General features: G+C 36.8%; 1 protein-coding gene across 10 annotated transcripts in view; it reads left to right on the top strand.

Annotated features, from left to right (window-relative positions):
- BRIP1 (BRCA1 interacting helicase 1) overlaps window positions 1–17279 on the top strand; it is a 109708-nt gene that overhangs the window by 39103 nt on the left and 53326 nt on the right. For 9 of the 10 annotated variants that reach the window (XM_042830464.1, XM_042830463.1, XM_042830466.1 and 6 more), the window contains exons 17-24: window positions 5163–5275; window positions 7508–7590; window positions 8251–8577; window positions 9346–10167; window positions 11952–12025; window positions 12770–12848; window positions 14465–14686; window positions 15938–16095. In XM_042830464.1, the coding sequence (XP_042686398.1) occupies window positions 5163–5275; window positions 7508–7590; window positions 8251–8577; window positions 9346–10167; window positions 11952–12025; window positions 12770–12848; window positions 14465–14686; window positions 15938–16095 (1878 nt within the window). The remainder of the gene's footprint in view (window positions 1–5162; window positions 5276–7507; window positions 7591–8250; window positions 8578–9345; window positions 10168–11951; window positions 12026–12769; window positions 12849–14464; window positions 14687–15937; window positions 16096–17279) is intronic. The other variant, XM_042830470.1, reaches the window with a different exon arrangement.

Genomic DNA, 17279 nt, shown 5'->3' with positions numbered 1-17279 from the left:
GCTTGTAAGGCTGCTGGATGGCATTTTTCTTCCACTGGTGCAAGGCTAATGTCAATGTGTTGCCACAGATTACAGAAATCATCTCTGAATATATCTGGAAGTTAAGCCTTTGGATAAATAATACCACAAATCAAAACTTTTCCTTTACCTTTAATAGTTTACTTTTATGATCCATAAAAAATTCTGAAGTGATTTTCTTGTGTTTATCTTATCCTTAGCAAGTAGCGTTGACCTTTAAGTTTTTACTTCACTGTCAAAGTATGTTGAAAGCTTTAAAAGTGAAGCTATCACCTTGGGGATTTGTAAGGATGACTGACACTTACCACTTCACCTCTGCCGCAGCAGCACCGAGCGTACACAGCAACCTTGTACCTCAGGGGAAGCTGCTTGATTTTTTTCACTTCTGCTTCAGTGGAAATGGATTGAATTTTCTCTTCAGAGCACAGTTTTGGTTGCATTAGATTTTAATCAAGTCACTTGTTCACAGTCCCTCCAAGCCTACAAGACTGAGATGAGTAGATGGGCCTGGGGTGAATGTGCTACAAGGTTTGTCAAACTGTGAAACTCCAGGATCGGAGATGCCACATGGTGTAGTTGACAATACTCAAAGTGTTCAGAGGTTGCAGCATTACATAAGCTTCCCATCTCTTTAACACTGGGATTAAGAGCGAGAATACTTGGGAAGCGTTTAGTCATAAAATAACTTGTGAGCACATAAGGGAGGAAATACGGCTTTGCATAAAGTGGTACTGCTGCTTTTCTTCCCTGAAGGTAGGGTTGGCCAGTTAGTAGTCTGATATGCCATGGTGTGGCTTTGCTGCTCAGAACTGTTGGTTTGAATTGGAAGCCCCTGCAAGGGGAGAGGTGATTCACCTGGTAAAGAGACCTGTGCAGGATGGAGCTGCAGCACTGAGCCTCTCCAGCCCCTATCAACCTTTTCGTAGTATACAGTGTTACTTTGCTCACAGTTTTGTTTGTTTTCTTTTATTAAATGCATTGTGTGTGAAAGCAGAGTAGTGTTATTTATGTATCTGATTGCAATATTTAGATACATGAATTGGTTGGAATGGCCTTCAGAAGTAATTGTAATACACAGACTCTAATAAACTGTAGATGATGAGCATTTGCTTATTTCGTACTGTTATGTTAAATCTGTTTGTACTTGGAATGCCTGGAGCATTTGAAGATAATATCCTACTGCAATACTTTTCATCTAAAATAATGGGCTAATAAGTTGAGGTGCTGTGTTTAGATAGGTGAGTCTTGTGCCTCGCCTGTGTCTGTGTACGTGCATTATTTAGTCTTAAATCTCTCAGATGTTGTTACTACTTTCGAAGCAAGGAAGGAAGTTAAAAGCTGTGCCATTTAATGCTTCTTCCATTTAAGAGTTTTCACATGTAAAAGAAAAAAAAAAGTTTTCATGTCTTTTACTTTCCTGCACTTGCATGATTTTTATGATTCCTTGGCATTCATCAGGAGGAAAGTAGGTGGCAAGCATATTCTTGGAGAATCCTGATTATTGCTATTTCAGGTGGGGGAGAGATGCATGAGGTTTTTAAGAGGGTAGATTTGCTTAAAAACCATTTTTATGTCTTTTTAGGGGACAAGGGGTGAAAGTGGGGAATGAGGTGATCACCTGAATTTTTGTTGGTTTTCAGGAGGCAGGGAATTAGATGTTAACCTTAAATGCGTGTTGTGAAGTTCACTGCATGACACAGACAGTAGTCTTCATTTCCGTTGCTGTTTGTCCTGTGATAAAGAAGCTACTGAAATGCCAGAAAATATTCATACTCCTTTTCTGTTTTTCATTTCCATGCAGGAGAACGCTGAGGAGATTTGGGCATGAGTTTCCAAGTGTGTCTTTGTATCCCTGCCTATGTGTGTGTGTTTGTATTCATACAGCTCTCAGGTTATTTGCCTTTGTCCTTCCGGCAGTTATACTGCATTATACTCCTTAGCCTAGTACAGCACTGCTGGGTGCTGACCTAAGGGCAGACGTTGGTAAGGAGCAGAATTCTGTTTGCAGAAATGAAAGAACTCAATTCTAAGGAAAGAAAAAATGCCTCTTCTGGTTTTGTGTTTTTTCCACTGATTTTTTTTTTTTGTCTTGTTTAAGCAACCAGCTCATAATAGATAACTATTTTTATATCTTGCTGTTAGGTACAGCCACGTTGTGTTAATTTTGAATACATCTGGGTCAGGCAGGCATACTGCTGAAAGGCTGCAGGCTTCTGCAGGTACACGTGCATGTTATTTTGGGGGTCAGAAACAATCTCTACTCTTCTGAGGTTCGTGTCATAGGCTGACAAATACAGTCCATATTAACTACAGTATAAACCTACTTTGTTACTTATTTACATATCATTTGAATTAACCTGGGTTTCTTCAGGTGTGTACTTGTTGTTTATCCTCTTTTCCTGAGTTGTCAACACTTCAAAATGCGGTATAATGAGAATTGTAGAATATTTAATGCAGTTGTTGGGGAAAAAAAGCAAACTTGTTTTACTGAGTTGGATTAAAAAAAAAACATTCAAAAATTCTTTAGAGTGGTAGTAGAAACGGCCTCCAAAGATTTTTCCAAGTCTTAAATAGGAAAGTTTGTTCATGGCATTTACTTTTTGCTGCTATTTCTCAGTTGATATTCTGTAGTGAAAGATGTCGAACTAATTAAGCATTAAAAGAACGAGCGGTTAGCAGGTATAATGCTGTTAGACTTCAGTAAATGTGAATGTGACCGTGACCTCCCAGATAGATCAAAGCCTAATCTGTCTGACAGCTACAAGATGGCAGAGCTTGCCACGGGCCTTCTGCTGCTGCCTGCTGAAGCTATTTGTCTGTAAAGCATGCCTGATAGCTAAGAGTATATTTTTAAGGATGAACAGGTAAAAGTAAAAGGCTGTCTTCTGACATTTTAACTAATCCCTTCTAGCCTGTGGTTTACTACGCATTTAGGATATTTGCTAGCAGGAGAGACTGGCTTTTTCACATATGCAACATGTCATTTTGAATCGGGCGTTGATTTGATGTTTGGTAATGTAAGAGTTATACAATGAAATAGATTCTGATTGCATTAAAATGACATGCCCTGGCCTTTTACCTTTCGTAGACTTATAATGAAAACTGAACTCTCAGCAACGTAAGTTGTCATCTCATGCTGAGACATGATCGTCAAAGTGAGAAAACCCAGTGTTTATTTTCTGTTAACCCTTTATTCAATAAGATAGAAAAGACCAACGCAAATAGTGACTTATTTTTTTATAATTTGAAAAACAAAATGCCATTATTGATGGGCATTACAAGTTGTATACATTTCCATAATGCTGACATGCATTGGCTTGTAGTATCAGTGTATTTTATTTACAGGATAATACGTTGTGATGGAGATGATCTGGCTGTACTGCCTTCTCCTGTTACCATTTGCCATTGGTTAGGCTTTTAAAAACTTGAGTGAAATTCTCCAACCTCACTTCCAATGTTGAGGAGTACCCTGTTGTTCCTCCAGGTAGCACCTACATATGTGGAAATGCTCAGTTATGCTTTGGTTCCTTCTTAAAGAATGGTATTAATGCTCCTATGCTGCTCGGAAGAAATCATCTTCTGTTTTGAAAATTACAAAGGAGACCTCAGATGCCAGTCAATAAATTCAGGGTGACTGGAACAAATATTAAATCTGTGAAATCAAACTGAATTTATTTTCTGGCTGTAAAGATTGAATTTGTAAATTTGACAGGCAATTTAAAGGGCATAAGTACATAAAATAAAATTTCTTACCCAAATCCAACTTGAAAGTTACCTGTCAGAAGAGGTTAGAAGTCTGCTGTTTTCTCTCCTGAAGCGTGTCCTTTCACTTGTCAGTTTAGAAAGGTTAATACTGTACAAAAGAGCAAAGGAAGGACCCTTGTTGGTGTAGTTTTGTTTGTTTAAAAATAAAAACCTCAACAAACGCAACCATCAGCTCCCCCACAGTCAGGAGAAATTCTTTTGCTGTATGTTATTATAACTGTGCATAATGTTAGTTCAACCAATTCTTGCTCCGGTTCAGGTCAGGCAGTTCACGCGCAGTTGCCCAGATGGTCAGAAAAGGGAATCGAGGAATTTATTTTGCAGTTGTTGTCAGAGCTGCCTTTGGAGCAGTGGGAGAGGCCGCTTCTTCTGCTATTTCCCAGCCTGAAATACTGGGCAGCTTAATACTGCATCATACAGCAAAAGGCAGTGGGCAGCAGGAGCTCGCTCTGAGGGTACTGTTGCAGCTTGAGCCAATTACGTGGCCCCTCTGTTTTTGCTTCAAATTGTGCTGTTACAGTGTATTTTTCTGCACTTCAAACATGCCTTCAAAGATTGAGTAAATATTAGAACCCTCTACGTCTGCCTGGTATGATCTGTGAGTAAAAGGGGTATTGATGGTCGTCCCGATGAGCGTGGTGGAATTCATTCTTTTGTGGCTAGAGCAGCTTGCTGCCTGCTGGGTACTGATGCTGGGTAATAAGGCAGTGTCCTGGCACGCACTCTGGTTAATAATTGAAGTACAGCTACTGGCAACCAACATTCAGGGGGTTCTGCACCAAAATAGGTTATAGAGCTGCTGTCTTCTGGAGCTTCCAGCATTTCCTTTTGGCACACCAGAGGAATTCCCAACTTCATAACCCGCTGATTGCAAACTTGAGCCTTGTAGTTAAGGGACTCTCTTGGCCAAAGATATGAGACCTTTCAAATGTTTTATGGTTAGAAATGTTCTGTGTATTAAGTCATTGTTGTTAAAACGCTCCTGAAGTGTTTATGTAATGCAGGTGCAGTCTTCTGTGTTGTGAAATTTGTACTGAATGTTTTCAAATTCCGATTGCTGCATAGCAGATCTGATGATATGTTTCCAGTTTATTGTACTTGGTCCATTTAAATTGCAGGTATGAATCAGTTGCATATTTTGACTTTGGCAGCTTGGAACATTGAAGCCTTTGCTGCATCACTATTGTGGATAAATGATAACTGTAGACAAAACTTGGAAGACTTTCTATCAATGTTGTTTCTGTTCTGTTTTATCTAAGAAACTCTTTTTTACCTTATAATATCCACTGATTAAATCAGGCTCTGATTCTTTTTCCATTTTAAAATATTTTCTTTTTAAGAGCATAATCGCAAACAATATTTTGTGATTTCTTTTTTAGGTTGAATTAAAGAGGAAGTATAATGATCAGCATAAAACTACAAGAGGCCTTTTATCAGGGAGCCAGTGGTATGAAATCCAGGCTTACAGGGCTCTGAATCAGGCCCTGGGAAGGTGAGGTAAACCTAGTGTGATTAAGAACATGCATATTTGTAGAACTTTTTGTATGTGACATCTTCAATGACTGATTCCTCGTTATTAACACGGGGTAAATCAGACCAGAAAACTGATACTGCATAAATCAGGTATTCAGCTGCTCTGTACTGGCAGCTGTCTGCTGGTTGTTGTGCATTTGAGCACTGTTAAGAGTTCAGAATTTTCATTTTTCATCCTGCAAAGTTAGGCTGCAGGTTCATTTGTTGTTACTCCAGATACAGAAAGGAAAGCATCTGTAGAGGAGGAATAATTACTGAGCTTACAAATCAAATGAAAAAATCTTAGGTCTTTTCTAATGTGCCAATTATACTCTTGGTGAGCTTAGAAATTTTTTTTTTATGTTTATCCTACAGTATTTTTGAAAGGGATAAATATTTGTTTTGTTCTGTTTTTTGCAGGCCTTTGCTAAAGGTCAATTCAGTTATCATGCTTGCTGATCTCTTTCCAGATTTAGAAGTGGTATAGCTTACTTTCTGAAATGAAATAATTCACTCAAATTTTATTAACAGAACAGAATTAGTTCATCCTTCCCCAACAGAGTTTACTGTATGCAGATAGCTACTGTATAGCTATCTATCAGCTGCATTTAATGTAGATGCTGTACGTGTATGTATATTATAGGTCTGTATGATAGAGGCACAGACAACATACAGTGATATGAATGGAGGTTTAGGAACAAACTTGAGACAATATAGTCTAAGTAAATAAAATCTCATTGTAAATTCTTGTTGCTTTAGATCGTACATTCTTGAGTTCCTCTTAGTTATAATTAGCTAAGAAAAAAGCTAATAGAAGTGGTGCAGTGCTAGCAGTAAGAAATTGATTTGAAGCTTTGTCACTGTAAAATAAATTTTAACTTGATTCTAGCTTTAGTGAAATTGCTTGTTGTATCATTTGTCATGTGAATGAACTTGTGCTAGTCGAAATTTGACAGGGGGAAATAGGCTTCCATTCTGAAACAAACATGTAAATGGTGTGCATTATTGTTGGACTAAGTCCTTACTGGCTGAGGTTTGGTAAAGAATGATGGCAAATGATGACAGTTCTTATAAGAACAGAACAGCCTACTAAGTTATTATAAAGTATAGCTTCTTGGGGCAGACACAGGAAGTAGTTGCTGTAGGTACACAAACAGTAGTTGCTGTAGATGCCTGCAGGGATGGAAGTGAGCAGAAGTGTGCTAGTCCTCAGTCTGGCACTTCTCTCTTAATTCAGTGCTCTTACAGTATATGAAGTAACACGAGTCTTTGAAATGAAACAGCAGCCTTTGGGAATTGAACAGATGGTGTGTATGGCCAGGTGACACCATGCAATGAATTCCTTGCAGTGCTGCTTCTCCTACAAGTGCAGGATGTCTCTCCAGCGTGTGTCATTCATCTAAACTATGAGTCAACCCTTAAAAATGAGAAGTGGGAAGAAGCCTGTTTCTGAATAAAGCTCTTCTCATTGTGGAGACATCTCAAATGTGAACAATTATCGTTTCTTCGGTGTCGCCACTTTAAGCCCTGACTGATACACTTGTGTTTTCGTGTACGTTTGCAAATGTCTTCAAAAATTGTCCACTTCTTAAGCAATGGGGGTAATAATCCTGAACTATCACTGACAGATTGTTTTCCATATTTCACTCATGTTATTACTGGGAGGCAGTATGGAAATCCAAATAATGTTAAAAATGTCAATGCGTGAGAAGTGAATACTGGAACATTTTTGGAGGTCTATAAAACCTCAGCTACAAACTAAACAGTATCACCCACAGCTTTGATCTGCACCTCTATACATTGCTTTATGAAAATGCCTAGGTCATTTTAAAAAACCCCACATGCTTGCCATTGCATTGGAGTTAATTTTTTCTCCTTTTTTCTTATGTTTTCTCCTTTCAGTATTTAATTTGTCCAGTTAAGAGTAGAAAACAAATATATGGTTTGATTAGATGCTGAATATTTGTTTGGTTTTAATTTGTTTCCACGTAGTAATGGAAATGAAGGAAAATTAAGCTTCTGTGATACACTCTGATAGTACCATTCATGCATCCAGAATGAACATTATTTGCTGCAAGGGAGGAGGGAGATGCTCTGTATATTTTTGCATATCCCAGCAGGCTGCCTCTTTACTATTTCTCCTGTCTGATCCCCACAGTTTTTTACTATATGGCCTCTAGTTATACAGACATTCTTTTTTTCATTGCTGTAGGTGTATAAGGCATAGGAGTGATTGGGGTGCCCTTATCTTAGTTGATGACCGCTTCCGGAATAACCCTAACAAGTACATAACTGGTAAGCTGTTTAAAATGATAAAATAAATAAATCTTTTTGGGAAAGTTCCTATTAATAAATGAAGATTACAGAAATATGATTGTAGTAGGTAACAAAGCATATCCATGAAACTAAAAATCTGCAGTTGAAAAGAAATTGCTTAGGAGACAATGCACTGTGTGTCTTTATTCCTGATCGGTTTGGAAAAGATCTGTGAAGGAGTCAACAGATAATGTTGCTGTCTAGTCAGCAGGTGGAGCTCAGCTGCCATGGTACAAGTCAAACCATTTTCTGACATGTCTTTTGCACAACAAATGCATTCAAATTATATCCCTTCTGCTTCCTGAGATACATTTGTATCTGTTCTGCTGTTTGAGAGCTGTAAAAATGATTGCTGTGTGAAAGCATATTGCATTTTATTTTTTTGCAATTGACAGTTGTGGTTATTTCTGAATATCTTGCTTAATCTGAAATAAAGCTTTGATTTACTTAAATTCTAGTTTTTGTCATAACTTTTTAGTACAGTCATAATTATCTATACTCTAAGTTTCTTTTTAATAATTCTCAATAACAAGAAAAATGAATACCCAGGCATGAAAGCAGTGCATATATAATAATAATAAAACTGGGTATACATAATGTAGTTTTGTTGTAATGCTTCTTTTTTTCCTCCCCCATTAGGATTATCTAAATGGATTCGTCAACAAGTCCAGCATCATGAAAATTTTGGTAGTGCACTTGAATCCTTACATGCATTTGCTGAAAGAAACCAGAAAGGCATTGATTTTTCGTCACAGGGTAGCAATGAATTTTCCCATGTACCTTTAAATTCAAAAGAGCTGTCATCAGCTTCTCAACAGGAGGCAACTATTCACCTGTCACCAGATGTTCCTGTTAAAACTGAGGAGCAAAGTTTGGTCCCAGGAACTCATTTCACTACAGCCATCGACTCAATTAATCCCGAACCATCAAATCAGCCAAGTAATATCACAGCAATAATGCAGCAAAGTATGTTCATTTCCTGTGGGGGGGGGAAAGGGCTTCATTAACAATTTCAAGTGTTCACTCATATCTCTCTTGGAAGAAACAAATATATTTTTTTTAAGTATTGAAATGCTATGATTATATAATAATATAATATAATAAATAATATAATAAATAATTATTCACGTATGTATATGAGCTGTGCTCAGCATACTGCAGTTGCTCTTAAAACAACTGATAATGTTTGAAAGGTTTGCAGTGCAATCAAAATTATTTTCACTTAAATTGATTTTGTCATTGGAAAAATATGAAGATAATTTAAAATAGGCTTGAAACATGATTTTGAACATTATTGCAAGGTTTAATTATTGCTTTGATTCAAACTGTATCTGCTGTTTAGATACAGTGAGACTCCCTGTGTACAATCAATTCCTATGAAAGCTTTACAAGCAACTATCCCTTCCTCAATTTTAGAAAAGCTTGTCATTTCACTTCTAGTAAGATAGATGTAAATCATGTAAGAGAATAAAGAGTAAAAAAGACAGGTTTTGAAATCCAGTTGTACATATGCTCTCACTTTACATGGGCCAGTTAATCTATTGATTTCATTAAGACAATTCATGTGCAAAGATAGTTGTAACATCTGGGCTTTTGTTTGTATTGGATCTTAATGAGCATTATAAAATATCTGCAAACCTAATAAAACAGTGGTAATTTTGATGTGCTAAACATGCTGTAAATCAGCAGGGGGAAGGCATATACAATTAATTAATGTGTTGTGATTTTTCACAGGTGGCCAGAAAGTTGATGTGGAGAGTCATTCTCACAATGCAACACAAAGAAGAAAACATATGGACTCCAAACCCAGAAGGCCTGCAACTAAAACAGAGAGAGAAAAAAAGAGTGATCGGACTAATTCTGATTTTATGAAAGAGCTCTGCTGCTTTAAACCACTGACTTCAACACCTTTGCCTGTAGCCACGAACTGCGTGTCCACAGCAAGCAGCAAACAAAGAAAGAATGTGAACAGTGCTAGTGAACTTATTGGTGGTGTAAATCAGTGCCAGTCATCCTTCACTTTAGAACATAAACGAAGTATACCAGAGTCACATTTGGAAACAACTGATTTTTCAGTCAAAAATACAGAGGCTCCAGTTGCTGAGGAGCATCTTGATGAGCAAAAGCTTCACATTGAGCCCAGTAGTGAGCTTCCTTCAGTAGGAGGGAAGCCTGAGCTTTCAGTGTTAGACATGTCTGCAGAAGCTGAGGATGAGAGCCTTTACTTCACTCCAGAGCTCTATGATGATGCAGAATCTGAGGAACAAGAAATGAGACCACTAGATCCAGATGAGAATCAGATTGAATGTGGAAAACCCACAGTAGCTGATGATCTTTTTGTAATCAATACCTCAAAAACACTAAGTGAGCCAAAAGCAATTACTAATGATGATGTCAGAAACACAGGTTTACTTGGAACAATGCTGAATGATATCAGTAAGAATAGTGCAGTTAATATTGAAAAGATGACTAATGGAAAAGAAGCAGAACAGGTAGAATCTCAAGAGGTGGACACCAAAAAACGGAAAATCAGTCTTTCCAGATCAAGAAATAAAGGTGTGTCACTTTTTTTACTGGACAATACTAGCACATAGTGACAGCTTCCATAGGAAATGTGATGAGCAGTCTTTACAACATAGCCTTACTGGAGAGCAACGATTGCTTTCCAATTCACATTCTATTTCACATGCTGTTATCAGGTTCAATATATCATGTTGTTTTTGTTTTTCACTGTGCAAATTATGCACCCTTCAGTTATCTGCAGATATAAAATTCTTCACCCTAATTGTATGACCAGAGGACAGGTATCATGTGTGAAAATTCTCTTGCTTGTACGGCGAGGAGGTCTGAGTCTTACAGGTTTTATTAGTCTGCTATTAAACACAAGCAGTTGAGTTTACATCAGAAAGCAAAAAATCCATATAAAATTAGGGTTTTCTGCATTTGTTAGGGTTTTTTTAATTCAAAATGTGTAACAGCAGCTTTGCAGATCAAGTAATACTGTAGCTTGAGAATGGATACTGAAATAGATGTATGTTCTTCAGAACTCTCTTCCCTCACATTTCTTTTGTTAAAATGAGTGTGTTAAAACAGAGGCTGTGCAATAGTAGTATTTGCACACTTGGATATTTGATGATGATAGACTTCTGAGTTAATCTTTTTTTGTTTTATATGAAAGTTGAGGTTTCTTTAAAATTTCCTTTTGGGGGGTAATAACCTTTGGGGGTCAGATTTTGTATGTACTCATCAAAATGAGGACTCATTTGCCCTTCATGCACAGTTTCTATGCCATATGTAACAATGTAAATTTGTACATAACTAACTTTAAATCTGCCTCAGTCTGCTTTTTTTTTTTTTTTTTAATCATTTAAAAACTTCTTTGATTTACTGCAGTCAAAACACCAACCAAGATTTTGCTGTAATAAAATGTCAGGCATGATTTTCAAGAAAAGATTGTTTGTTTCTATCGTGTATTAATATGCAGATGCAAGGTTTTTACAGCTGCTTTATGGCCATTTGTATGTTCTGAGTGACAGCTGAGTAAAATTTTACTGATCATTTTCTACAGAATTTTATCTAAATAGCATTCTGATGTCCACCTCTACATAACTGTGAATGTGTTCATGTCAAAAGTGATTTAAATTCTCTTTATGTAATAAATACAACTTTATAAAATTAGGTCCAAGGATGGAAAGAATATTGTTCAGTTTCTGTAACCAGTATTACTATGCAGTGTTTACCATTTGGTTAAGCATTTTCTTTTACTGGTGCTGTGTAAGCATCACGTTTAGGTTTATGGAATTCCCATAGTCATCAGGTAATGATGGTAACTATGTTCATGCTCCCACTTGATAGGGTAGAAGCAAGCTCTAATGTTGGGAGCCATTTAAACATAGAACTTATTTAAAGAGAAGCGTAGCTACTTCAGATTAAAATTTAAGTAATTGATCGAAGGTTGCAGTTCTCTGTGGGACTGGCTTCTGGAAAGAACTGTCCCATAGGAAATGGTGGAGAGGAGGAAGAAGAGGAAAGGGGGAGTTTCTTTTGGTGTAAAAGCCGTGTAAATTCTATCTTTGATCCTTCTAACTAGTTCTAACATTCAGTATCTCAGTGGGTAAGAATATTTGGTTTTTTTTGTTAAAAAATGTATGGCAATTTAGAATATTATGTTAAATACTGCCAGTCTGCAAGTGGAAGGGAAGCAAAATCAATGAACCAGCTTTCCTAGAGTTGCTTGATTTCCCAAATGTAGAAAAGCAAAATTACTGAAAATTCTTCATATATGTATTAGTTTGACGTGATCTCTTATGTCTAATCATAATATCTTGACTTTATTAAAGGATTGAAAGTTCAGAGACAGTACAGAAGACGAAAATCTACTGTTAGGGCAAGAGGCAACACCTGTGAAAAAAAGGTACCCTGTAGATAACTATCACTGTTGAAGTGATTATTGTTGAATGTTAAGCTGCAGGGGAAATACAGTCTGTTATATGATCTTTTAAATGATCCATGGATAAACACACAGCAACAGTGTGTGTGTAGTCTGTATGGTTTGCTCTAGGTCTTTACAATCAATAGAAACCCTTGTTTTCCATGTGAAACAAAAAGGCCAAGTGTTACCAAGTCCTGTTAGCATAGATGAAAGCCACAGCTATTGCCAGCATGTAGACTCATCTCATAACCCGTTGTAGATGGGATTCCTGCCTCAGTATAAGCCATGATTCCAATTTCTCAAAAGTAATTTTTAGGGCAGGATTGATGGTTGGACTTACTGATGTTAGAGGTCTTTTCCAACCTTAGTGATTCTATGATTTGCAGTATAAGAACATAACCATACTGAAACAGAGTTGTCGGCCATTTTTCAAGATTCCTCTGCAGAATTCTAGTCTAAATCTCTGACAGTCTGCAGCATTATTGGCTGTAAAATATTTTATACAAAGCCATTTCTATTTAGGTTAGGTTAAATGATTTTAGCATTTACTACATTATGAGTTAATATAAATGATAAACGTGGAGTTGAATAAATTGGAGCGTTTCGTATCTCAAGTAGATTTGATACATTTATTAATGTTTATATTTAAAGTCCTTGAATGTACATAGATGCACAGCTAGTATATGCAAAGGACTATTCACATTAACTCGTATATTGGCTTATTAGAAGGAAAACCAACAACAGCCTTGCAAGAGAGGACTTTATTGTATTATCTGCGGAGCAGAAATACTACCAAAAGCAGAAGGTAAGACCTATGAAACTGATCATTTGTTTCAGGTTGGGAACTGTAGGATTCTTCACCCTTTTACTTTCACAATGTTGGATACTGAGGGGGTATTTTAGAATAATTGGTTAATTTCTCGACTGGAAATTCTAGGTGGTATTTCAGTGAAAATAAATTACTCTTATTGTAGTTTTCCAGACAGATTTGTCTTGCTTGGTAAGTCATGATTGTTCCAGATATATTGATTTATCTTGAAATACAATGGTAATCTGAGTGGCATTGAAGAGTTAACTGAAGGCAACTTGTCCTGGCATTATGGAAGGCTGAAAGAGATTATTTGTAACACAGTCGCCCATTCACTGGGGTGTGTTGCTTCTCAGGATTAAGTGTTAATTTGCTACCAGTTGGTAGTGTCTTGGCACAGTAACTCTAGGGAGCTAATACAAGTTGTAATGAGGCCATTGAGTGTTCTACTGACAAACTGGAACTGTAGGATTACATTGCTGTTCTTCACTATGTAACCTACATCATATTAGTTCAGCTTGATTTTACGCCTTCCACTGGTACATTTTAAGAAACATTAACTAGATGTGTTCTAAAGTTGCCTCTACTATTTTTGTGATGTCCTTCACTCTGGGAAAGTCTAAAAGCTGATGTTAGTAATAACTCTTCTACTTCTTAAGAACGCCCTGTATTTTCAGTCTATTAGGCCATATGTGGTAATGGTCTAATTAGAGTGTGTTGTCATCAGTTACATGCAGAAACAATTAGAAATAGGTGCGTAACGCATTTGATATATGAAATCATTGTATGCCAGGAGAATGTAGGAATCTTTTTATGATAGTTGATAGTTGTGGGTTTAACTGGTCCCAGTTTTACAAACCAAAAGGTAAGAAGACTTTGTATGCACTGAAGTACATCTCTGGAGCTTGAAAGAAAGCCAGAATACTGGATTTTTGGATGGTGCTAGAAATGATAAGAAGATTGAGATGGAGACATGAGCAGAGACCTATTTCTTACCCAGAGTTATGCTTACAGCAACCACTATGATGTGGGATAGTCCCACAGCATCCCTTCTTAATGGCCCCAGAAGCTCATTAAGTAATGAAACAGTTACAGAACTGGCATCAAAGAAGAGATAGTAGCAAGAAGAAAAGCTCTTGATGCAATCCTATGTGTTAAATAAAATCACTTAGAGCTGCTGAGGTACTTTAATGCTAACAGTTACCATGGTGTCCATTGTCGCTAAGAAGTTTAATGCTGTTTAAATTGAATTTCAAGTGTCGGTTGATGAGAATTTTAAAACATAATAATCTGACATAGCTTGAAGAAAATTTTAAATATGTGACTTTATCCAAAATGAATTCAAACTCCTTAGTCAATTTGGGAGTTATAGCAAAAGGAAAACTATCTGCTGAAAAGCAAATTTTGGATGGATTAAAAAAATAAAATTAAATAAGGCCTTCTTCCAAGGTCCATTTACATTAATAGAAGTCTTTTCACTGACTTAAGGCAGTATTGGATCAGGGCCTAAGTTACCATCTTGTGAATGTGGAAAGTTTGCAGTATGTTTGAACAGTGCTGCATTCAAAACCATGTGTATATGTAAGTCTTATACCCTACTTTCTAAATTGTAGGCATTTTGAGAAAAACTTGTTATGGTGATATTGAGATGAAAGTAATCTTGAAACTCTTCAGAAGTACACATGTAAGAAGTAAGGAATCCAGTAATAACTGTACATGTGAACTAGATGTCACTTCAGATGATGATAACATGATGTTGGTCATCACAGATGTTGCAAGTCTCAGTCATCTTAAAGAAACTTTGAAGATTTATCAGATGCCAGTGAAAAGCAAAGGTAAATTTTACTGATTACTGATAAATACCACTTAGCATTTGTCAAACCCTGCAGCTTTAAAAGAAATGCTTTTTATTTCCTCCAGCTACTCCTGATTTTGGTAACATGCTTTTATCTCTTGATCTACGTATGAAATTTCCTTCTATAGAGAGGACCAGTACAAGTCTTTTGCCCCATTAATACTTAGTCTCCAATATACTTAGAAGTTTTGCAGATATTTTTACTGGAAGATGTTTATAAGCCAAGAGAAACGCCTGAGTGTTCAAAAAAGACTGTAACCTGTCTTTCATTAAATTGTTCCATAAAACGTTCAAAGCTATACTAAATCTTTTTCTGTATATTTTGCTTATTAGGAAATTTCCTCCTTTTGAGTGACACGATACCAAGTTATAAAATGTACCCTCTACTTGTTTTCTTTCGTTACCCATTGGCTCAGTGTGGTTGCTGCAATCATTGCTTTCTTTGTGTCAGATCTGGGTATTGATTTTTCAGTTACCTGTTGCTGTGTAACCCTGATTTCATTTTTCTGATCTTCACCTCTTTATCATCTTGCCTCATGATGCTTCTGCTAAGAAATAATTCTTTTTACAATATTATGTTTTATTGCCAGTGTGGTAGTTTGAGTTTACACTGGTTCTTCCTCTAGACCAGCTTGCTCACAGCTCCAGACAGCCAGCAGCAGAACTCTGCTGAGATCTGTGGAACTCTTTATGTTTAATCAAACACTGACGATGGGCACCAGGCTCCTCTCCATTCCCAAATTCCTCATGTCCTTACGTAATATTCTGATCAAAAAGAAAGCATAAGAATAGCAAAAAGAGAATTGCTCACATTCCTTATAACAAATAAAACTTATGAATTAGAGGTGCATACCCGGCCACGGTGGATATATAAAGTAGGTCTCTATAGCTGCAGTGTGTTTGGTAGGAAATGAAGACAGGTATCAGACTGCAGTGTGTGATCCTTTGGCAACATTCAGGTGACAGAAGCCAGAAGGAAAGTATTGGGATTTGCAAGTGCATGGGCAGTTCTACTATTGGGACAGCACAATTGTGTGTGGGTTTTTTCACACAGGCTCTATTTTAAATGATACTGAATTCGCAGAGATGAGTAAGAGTTCCTTATCATGTGACTTTCTGCTAAAATATGAAAATTAAGTTTTGAATTGTGAAGTGCATCCTAGGATCTCTTAACTTCTTTAGAATATCTCCTGGTGCTGATGTGAAGCATTTCTTTCTTTCTTTCTGAAAGGCACGAATGCCAGTTTATCCTTAAATGCGGTTTGGAATGAGAAGGAATATTCTCTGACAAGTTACTTACAGTGCAGGAACTGCCTCGTCCAGTCAATGTCTCCGTGCCCTTTGATAGGAGCTGAGGTTATTCATTTCAGCAATAAAGCACAGTCATGGGTAAGTAAACTGGTTTATTTTGTACACTAGAATGGTTACTGAGTGACTGTAAATATTAAAATACAATTTCTTTTAAAGATAGAATGAAAATTTTACCTAGATTGATTATGTATTATTCATCTGATTTCTACTACAGAGATTTGAAATTATTTTCTATATTAAAAACTGTATTCAGATACCTTAATACATTTTTCATTATTTACATCTAATTTGATGCAATGTCTGTGGTATTATGCTTTATGAAGAGGGATAGGAAAAGAGGCAGCAGCTATCCATGTCTTTCATGAAGGGAAAATCAGAACAAAGCATCAGACACAAAAATATTAATCAGACCCTGAATAATTAACATGGGTAAGGTCTAAAGGAGTCAACAGGACAAAAATTATACGTATTGTGTTTCCAGTAAGGTTAGCAAACACTGTTAGCAAAGTCAATAGAACTCTTTGAAATCTAGATGAGAAAGGTATGTATGCTTTATTGTACATTTAATAAAGCTTTGCTTTAAGGTAAAGAACGGGATTCATCGTGAATGAACTTTGCAAATAACCTCAGGATACCTATCTCCTGAATTTTCCTCCATTTCTACTGCGGGTAGAAAGATAATTGAATTTAATTTGTGATAGAGAATCAAATTTAATTCCACTTTGATGTTTTTCAATACTAGCTGTGCAAACTGAACCATGTCAGCAGTTTCATTCATGCAGCTCTCTGTGTAGGCAATTGAAGGGGGACGGGGCTCCCTTCCTACCAGATGCAGCAGGTACAAATGTGTAATCAGCTGGTATTGGGTTTACAAGTACTTTTGCTTTTGCTGGTCTAACATAAACAAGTGTTGTGCTCTTTGCCTACCTGCAGCTCCTGACTTCTTCTGTTTCTTTACCTAGAAAGATGTGGTTAATTGTTATGTTTCCTGAATATGTCTCTTTCTCTTTTCTTATGTTCTGTTTCTGTCCAGTGGAAAGAAATCTTGGTAAGCTCTTAGGCTAGGGAAGAGCAACACAGGCTAAAAAAGACCACATCTGGCTTTAGGGAGTCATTCTGCAAGCTGGTGGCTTTCAGTAGAAACATATCTAATCTCTTAATGCACGTCTTTGTTTCAAAGAGACTCGAGGGAAAAAAAGATCCCATTATCTTCAATAGACCCGTAAAACAATTGTCAGAACTGACATCTCTCTTTTGGATCT

Source organism: Centrocercus urophasianus, unplaced genomic scaffold (genome assembly GCF_019232065.1).
Source record: "Centrocercus urophasianus isolate 14NV4802_14NV808 unplaced genomic scaffold, USGS_Curo_1.0 seq_33, whole genome shotgun sequence".
Classification (NCBI taxonomy): Eukaryota; Metazoa; Chordata; class Aves; order Galliformes; family Phasianidae; genus Centrocercus; species Centrocercus urophasianus.
Note: the sequence above shows the minus strand (reverse complement) of the source record. Positions and strands in the feature narration are given on the sequence as shown.